This window comes from Zea mays, chromosome 3 (genome assembly GCF_902167145.1).
Source record: "Zea mays cultivar B73 chromosome 3, Zm-B73-REFERENCE-NAM-5.0, whole genome shotgun sequence".
Lineage (NCBI taxonomy): Eukaryota > Viridiplantae > Streptophyta > Magnoliopsida > Poales > Poaceae > Zea > Zea mays.
The window spans coordinates 82,795,350-82,803,675 of record NC_050098.1 but is presented as its reverse complement, the minus strand read 5'-3'; the positions used below and the strand labels follow the sequence as shown (position 1 = coordinate 82,803,675).

The window sequence follows — 8,326 nt, the reverse complement described above, 5'->3', positions numbered from 1 at the left end:
GCCATAATGCCGAAGTTACTTTCAGTTAAGCTAGTTGAGGCGACGGCTGATAAGGCTGAGGGGTCAAAAATTGGAGAAATAACAAAAATGCCAGAGATTTTGAGCCCTTCAACAGAGGCAACAGTGTCGAAGGCACAAAAGAGTTCTGCCGCAACTCCTAAAAGGAGAAGGATGGCGAATGTGCTAGATGTTGTGTTAGAAACAACAAAAACCTTGAGTCCTGCTCCTACAAGAAAAATTACCGAAGCTTCCAAGGCACAACCCAAAGCTGAAACGAAGTAGGTAGAAGTCGAAGCTGCAACAATTCAGGCTAAAACCGAAGCTGGGCCTTCAGTGCCTACTGATATAGAGCCTGTCGTAGTTGAAGAAAAGGCGACAGAACAAATTGCGTCTGAAAAGGTTGAAACTCCTGCCCCCGAAGCTTCAAAAGAAAGCACTGATTACATCATTCGTCATGCTTCGGGAAAGAGACTTTCTCAAGAAGAAAAGCTAGAAGCACGACACTATGCCCAAAAATTGAAATACCCAAGGGGGCATTAGTGTTTAATGGCAGTGGGGAAGAAGATTTTTTGTACTGTCTCCCGGATAATGAAGAAATATCTGTTTGCCGGGAGATAGGTAGAAGCATCGGATTCCCGAAGCTGGAAGATGGCCTTTTAATCTTATCGAAGGATGAGCTTGCTGATAGCTTAGCATATAATAGCATAAAGGTATAAAATATAATTTTGTATTTGAAAACGAAATGTTTTATTTGCTTATACTTAATTCTGTCCTCCTCTTGCAGGGCTTAATTCTTAGCAATGCGCTTAGGGCTTGAAAAAACATTGAAGATGAAGGATATACGATGGCTCTGAACAACCTTCGTTCAGAGGTAATTGAATTAAGAAACGAAGGTCTTGAAAAAGACAAAATCTTGATTTCATTAGTAAACAAAGTGAAAGAAGATGAAGATAGTTTCAAGGCTCAGGCCGAAATCCAAATGAATGAAATTGAAGACCTTCAGAAACAGTTGGCAGAAGCCAAAGAAAAATGCGCACTCGCAGAAGCTAACCGAGAGATTAGCGAATATTGGAAAAACCATTTAGAGAAAACTGTTGAAGAACTTCACGCATCCAAGGAAAGATGCTTTGAAAAATCCTTGGATTGCGTGAAGAAAATAAAGACTAGCTTCGCCAACGTGGGCGCCTACTCTTCTGAAGAAAACTTTATACGAGGCGACCCCGAAGGCGTTATTGAGTGGATAAGTGGAGAGGCCGAAGCCTTCGAAGAGATTTTAAGTGATCGCGCGGATGTTTGCACGTTTTCCGGTGCGCGAGGAATTTTAGCCATCTTGGAGAAGGCGAGATGCGACCATATCAAGACCCTGGCCCAAGCCGAAGCTGCCTTCTCCGTGGATGATACAAAGGATCCCTCAGCTGAAGCAAGTTTAATGGGTGGGAAATTTTATAATGGCATCTGGGTAAATGGTGGCCAAGAGATGGCTCACGAAATTATGAAGAAAAGTGAAAAAGACATTCATGACGCCTGAGTAGAAGCAAAACAAGCTGAAGAAGCTGCAAAGCGTGAAAAATGTATAGGTACTATCTTTTGATGTTCAGCTTCAGAATTTGTTTTTTGTGGCTTCGTACTGATTGATTTTTCCACTGTAGCTGAATTATCTCCGCCACCAGAACCGTTTGATCCCCTGGCCGATCCAGAAACGAAGGAAGCACTACAGATTATTAATATGGCTAAATCTATTGTTGACGAAGTCGTCAACAAATTGTTAAATGAAGTTGCGGAGAAGATCCTAAAAGAAGATTAGTACTTATTACAAAAACATACTTGTTGCAAAAACATTTTTAGATGGTTAATGTAGCTTTGTTGTAACAAGACTGTAATATTTGATGTGTATATATTTGAATCTAATATGTAAATTATTTGAAATTCACTTCTTTGCGATGGATGAAACTTTTATATACATACCGTTTTGAGCCTTCGGCGAAAAAACACCTTCCCTTCTTTTCATGCTTCGTAAAGAAAAAGATCCATGCTTCGTGAAAATATCCATACTTCGTTAAAACATCAATGCTTCGTAAAAATATCCATACTTCGTGAAAACATCCATGCTTCGTAAACAAGGGATCCCTTCTTTTGCAACAGAGCCGGTATAAGTTCTGCATCCCCGTAGGAACGTCTTTTGAACTTCTTCACCTTATATTTCGGCGGTATTTGGCTCTGCATTCCCTTTGGAACGACTTTTGAGCAGAAAACTTACACTGTGCTCCCTTAGGAACGACTTTTTGTAGCTTCGGCAAAACTTACGTTGTGCTCCCTTAGGAACGACTTTTTGTAGTTTCGGCAATTTTTGAGCTTCGTAAGTCTGTGAAGAAGATATATTTCATTCTGATAGAAGCGAAACTATTACAAGGAATTAAAACTAGAATTACATTGCTTGTTCCTTATTGAAAAACAAAATGACATAGAACATAAAAGTATTTCATGGGTAGGATATCGCTCAACAAATGTGCTTTGATTCTGGCACAATAATGTTGACTATGCGAGCTTCGGATTCCTCCCTGAATTCACGTTGCTGTTGGGAGTGTTGGTGCCCTTCTGGCTGCTGGCTTCGTGAATAGGTCGGTTGTAGTGGTGGTGGGGGTGGGAGTTTAAGCCAGGAAGCCTGTGAATGACTAGCTGAAGCAACAGAAGCTGCAGGATGATTGCCCACATACTCTGGTATGTAGGGAGAGTGGCACGAAGCAGTGTGCAAGACCTGCCTTGGCTGATTCTGCCGAGCTTCGGCTTCTGCGATCTCCTTTTGCTTCTGAATGGTGATTTGGCACATTCTTGTAGTATGGCCCTTGTCCTCACCACAGAATAAGCAGTAGATCTTCCTGGGCTGATCCCCAAATCTTCCTCCGAAGCCCCTGGCACCTCTGCCCCTTGGAGTTGGTGGCCTGAAAGAGCTTTATTGTTGCCCCGAAGATTGTGAGGTGTATTGTGACCTCTGAGGCTGGCTCCCTTTGTCGTCGTTCTGACTGGAGCTGTGGATCGACCTGACATGCCTCGGGTGGATTCATCCTCCAAAGCCCCTGGTCATCTCAGAGAATCTGTAAGCTTCCTCCCTTCTTTGGCGGAAGTCGTTATCAGCCCGGATATACTCATCCATCTTCGTTGAATAGGCCTTCTTGATGAAGCTCCCTGTGTTGGGGCCTTCGGTCTTGTTCATCTTGAACAAGATGACACACTTCTTCAGTAGCTTCGTCGATCTTCCTTTGAAGATCGGCCAGCCGAGCCATCTTCTTCTTTTTTCTTTGCACTTGTTGATGGATGATTTCCATGTCTTTGATCTCTTGATCCAACTCCTCCTCCTCGAGTGTTGGACTGGTGGCCTTTCTCTTCTGGCTTCGAGCCTCTTAGAGAGAGAGAGTTTCCTGGTTTGTGTCCAGTGGCTGCAGTGCAGCAGCCCGTGGCGCTGTTATCTTCTTCGACGGCATGACGAAGGTCAGTGCTTTGCCGAAGGTTGTGGAAGTAGGTACACCAGAGGTGAGCGCCAATGTTGGGGACTTGTTCTCAAATGCTATGAGTTAAGAACAAGGCAACACAAACGTTAATGATTAAAGGTCCTTCGTCCTTCGAAGCATTATTTCTCTTAGGATATAATGATCTTCGGACGAAGGTCATGAAGAACATACCTTCATCATCACAACATGTGTTAAATGAAAGAAGAAGCATATGAAACATGGGAAATAACATGGGTAATCATATGACATTATAATATATCTCTTATTACATAATCATGAATGAATGAGAATAACATAGGATTACATTTGTACCTTCAGCTTGACAGAAGGTAAGAGTATGGGCGTGACACAGGAACAAGTACAAATCCCCGTGAACAGTACAGGGATACTGTTCATCTATTTATAGGAACAGGGCGCAACCTATGTAAAATTACATTCATGCCCTTCATGTTTACTATTGACATAAGGACAATCTATCGAGGACTAGATAGCCTTTTCCTCTTTAAGTCGGTTCCTTTTCTTCTACTGGGCCGAAGCTTCCTTGCGCTTAGCTTCAGAGCTGGTTCGACCTTCGTCCGACCATGCTTTTCATATTGTGAACAGCTTCAACCCGAGTCCGAAGGTTTCTGTACATGTATTACACTTGGGAAACATTGTTAAACATGTTTTTGAGGACCTTCGGAAGACGAAGGCCCCCAACACCCTGCAAGTGGAGGAAAGAATAAGTATGACAAATAAAATACCTTATTTTCAAATTTAGAGTTAGTTTTTATACCTTTATGCTATTGTATGCTAGGCTGTCAGCAAGTTCGTCCTTCGATAAAATCGAAAGACCGTCTTCCAGCTTCGGGAATCCGATGCTTTTACCTATCTCCCGCCAAATGGATATTTCTTTGTTATCCGGGAGACAGTACAAAAAATCTTCTTCGCCACTGCCATTGAACACTAACGCCCCCTTCGGATATTTCAATTTTTAGGCATAGTGTTGTGCTTCTAACATTTCTTCTTGGGATAGTACCTTTCCCGAAGCATGACGAATAACGTAGTCAATACTTTTGTTCGAAGCTTCGGGACCAGGAGCTTCGATTTTTTTAGTTGCAATCTGCTCTGTTGATTTTTCCTTATGGTCAGCAGGCTCCATCTCGGTGGGCACTGAAGGCCCATCTTCGGTTTCAACCTGAATTGTTGCAGCTTCGACTTCTGCCTCCTTAGTGTCAGCTTCGGGTTGCGCCTTGGTAGCTTCGGCAACTTTCCTTGTAGGAGCAGGACTCAAGGTTTTTTGTTGTTTCTAACACAACATCCAGCACATTCGCCATCCTTCTCCTCTTATGAGTTACAGCAGAACCGTTTTGTACCTTCGGCACTGTTGCCTCTGTTGGAGGGCTCAAGATCTCTGGCATCTTCTTTATTTCTTCAATTTTTGGCTCTTCAGCCTTATCAACCTTCGTTTCAACCAGCTCGACTGTAAGCACCTTCGACATTATAGCCGACTGTTCAGTGCTCTATGCAGTTGGAACAGTTTCTTTTGTTTCGGTAGCTGAAGAGGTCCCTTTGCCAAATTCAGGAATCACGGCTGGTTCAATGTAACGCGGCCGGTGAGTCAGAACCTTCATCTTCTTGCCCTTTGGCTCAGCTGTGATGGCCGAAGCAGCAACCTTTCTCGAAGCAGTAATCTTTCTCTTTAACCTTTGCCCTCGCAGCAGGTAGCAATAGTCAGGGTATACGAAGCCAATAGCATCGAATACCCTATTCAATCTTTTCTTATTCCGACCCCCGAAAGCTGTGGACAAGGCATTGTCCTCGGCCTTAGAGTATGCCCCAAGTAGCTCGTCGCTAGTGGCTTCAATGCACTTCAGCCAATCATCGTTTGGCTCATCAAATTTATCCCTAAACCTAAATGTATACTTCAGTCGGACCAGACCACCTTCGCTAGAGTCGGTGGTGGTCTCCTTCGGCATTTCCCAGTTGTCTACAAGCGGCCATACCCTGAAGGCTATATGTTCTTAAATTAAATCTCTTATCCCAATAAAGGAGCAAACAGTGCTGAAGGCCCTCTGACACGCTTCAACTGTCTCATCAATTTTTACCTTTGGCCTTCGGAGGCTGAAGCGGGACCAGATGGGGCGCATGATGACCATCTCTTCCGAAATGTTGGCACCGGGTGGCTTGCGTTGGGGCGAGCGATAAATCCATAACAGCCGAAGTTGTTGTGGTATTGCTCTTTACCAATGGCCTTCGTCTCATATAAAAGTTCGTGCATGCTGCAGAAGCACTTCGTGCTTGGCTCTTACCCTTGACTCCTTACTTCCTAGACAAAAATCCCCATCCTCATTATAGCTTCGGGGGTAATCTGATGGAGGAAAATCTGGTAGATTTTCAACACTTCAACTACAAACTTGCTCAAAGGGAACCGAAGTTCAGCCTTGAAGAAGCTTCGGTAAATTACAACTTCGTTTTCCTCAGGGGCAGGGACGTTGTTGTCTCCTCCAGCCCTCACAATAGACATGTCCCGAAAGTACCTTCCTCTCATGTTTTCAAGATGACTCTGTTTAATGGTCGATTTTCCGAAGACAAAATGGCTTGGCCGCTAGGGCCGATCCTCAGAATCTTCATCCCCACTTTCCACATCATAGATATCGTTGTCACCAGTATCTTCTCTGTGTTTGTCTTTGCCATCGACTAAACAAATCCAGCAACATAAGGATCCACAGACTTGTTCTCCTCAAACAGCTTCGCCTCTTCAGTCAGCTTCGTCTCCACAACAACCTTCTTTTCCTGGAACATTTTTTCTCCAGACATGGTGCAAATGTGTTTTTAACCGAAGCTCAGAGAGCTTGAAAATTTAGCGAGCGCTAGTGAGCAGGAGCTAAAAGATTGAGAAAATAATGCAAATGGTAGAAACAGCGTATCAAATGCAGCTGGTGTGAGTCCATATTTATACACCTAGGGCGCTGCAAATTCGAGGGCCCCGTCTGTCATTGATTATTGCTATTCTAGCAAAGGTGTTTTTTCGGACCTTCGGCTTAAGGCCTTCGTCCATGTCGCAGTCTGAATTTGTTAACAAATTAATACTGTGAGGGACTACTTTTGGGGGCCATCGTCTTCCGAAGGTCCTCAAAAACATGATTTAACAATGTTTTCCAAGTGTAACATATGAACAGGTACTTTCGGACTCGGATCAAAACCGTACACGATGTGAAAAGCATGGTCGAGACGAATATTGATGTTGCTCCGAAGCTATGCGCAAGAGAGCTTCGACTCAACGGCGGAAAAAGAAACCGACTTAAAGAGAAAAAGGTCATCTAGCATCGTTGCATTGTCCATAAGTCAATAGTAAATATAAAGGTCATTATTGTAATTTTACACAGGCTGTGCCCTGTGCTTATAAATAGATGAACAGTACCCCCGTACTGTTCACACTGAATTGTACTCGCTCGTGTGTCACGCTTGTACTTTCACCTTCTGTCAGATCGAAGGTACAAATGTAATCATGTGTTGTTCTTATTCATCCATGATTATATAATAAAAGATATATTATGATGTCATATGACTATCCATGTTGTTTCTCATGTTTCATATACTTCGTCTTTCATTGATATATATTGTATTAATGAAGGTATGTCATTCATAACCTTGTTCCGAAGATCGTTATATTCTTAAAAAAATAATGCTTCGAAGGGCATTAACATTAACCTATTTTTATGTTGCCTTGTTCTTAATTCATAGCATTTGAAAACAAGTCCCCAACACAAGGGACTAGAGAGAATTTAATCCCTTCTATACAAGTTTAATCCTTTTTAATCCCCTCAATCCACTTCGAACTGAACAAGGGCCAAAGATTCTTCGTACTGCTGCAGTTGCGTGTTCAGTGTGAGTCCAAGGAGCAAGCAGTTGCAACTACAGCTTAGGAATACATCTGTTCAACAGATAATTGCATTCAGAACTCTTAAAAATGAGGAGGGAAACAGAGGAAAGACTGTAAACACGACTAATACAAGAAAAACAGCTTCATCAGCACGGCATTTTTTTTAAAACGCGTTGCAGTTGAGTGCTCAAGATACGATAAAATATTTTAAAAAAAAACAGTACCACAGACATGTCGCTAAAATACATATTTATTGAATGTTTATCGTCTCGTAAACAAGTGAGTTAAAGAAGGATACCAGTACATGTAAAACAAACAAAGAAACAGCTGTAACAAAAGTACAGCGGCATGTATATACTGCCCGGTGAATGAGGCAGCTTAGTTTTGCTCGCTGTAACGCATGATCCCGTAGACATCAACGATGCCAGGAGGAAACACCGGATCCGTCGCTGCTCTCACAGCGACCTTCCCCACGGAGGCAGCACTGACGGGAGGAGTCAATAGCGGCCCGATAAGTGGTAACCTAGTCAAAGGTTTTATATTTTGGAGCACCTGCAGAGGTAGATCATTTTCATACTCAATCAAGTCGCATAAGAAATTCATAACGAAATATATCATATAATACTATGACAATAATAGTTTACATAAAGCGTTGCAAAATAATAACCACCTCACGCTTTACAAAATAATACCGATCGACAGCCCCGCTTTGCATTTCAAGAAAACAAACACCTCGCGCAAGAAAACATCTGGACTCTTAGGGTGTGTTTGGTTTGACTTTTGGCTTTGGCTTTTGTGCCCCTAAAAGCCAAAAGCCAACCAAAGGGCTGAATCCAGGAAGCAGCTTTTTCTAAAAGCCGACTTTCTCGTAGTGCAAATCTGAAAGCACCTCTGGACCTGCTTTTAGTGGCTTTTCGGATGGAACTGTGAAAACATATATCGAAGATTTTTTAAC

At 42.7% G+C, this 8,326-nt stretch overlaps 1 protein-coding gene across 3 annotated transcripts in view; it reads right to left on the bottom strand.

Annotated features, from left to right (window-relative positions):
- Positions 1-7,564: 7,564 nt before the first annotated feature.
- LOC100216683 (uncharacterized) overlaps positions 7,565-8,326 on the bottom strand; it is a 53,692-nt gene continuing 52,930 nt past the window's right edge. The window contains exon 9 of one of the 3 annotated variants that reach the window (XM_035965674.1): positions 7,565-7,923. In XM_035965674.1, the coding sequence (XP_035821567.1) occupies positions 7,895-7,923 (29 nt within the window). In that variant the 3' untranslated portion in view covers positions 7,565-7,894. The remainder of the gene's footprint in view (positions 7,924-8,326) is intronic. The other 2 variants (XR_004856888.1, NM_001360079.1) reach the window with 2 other exon arrangements.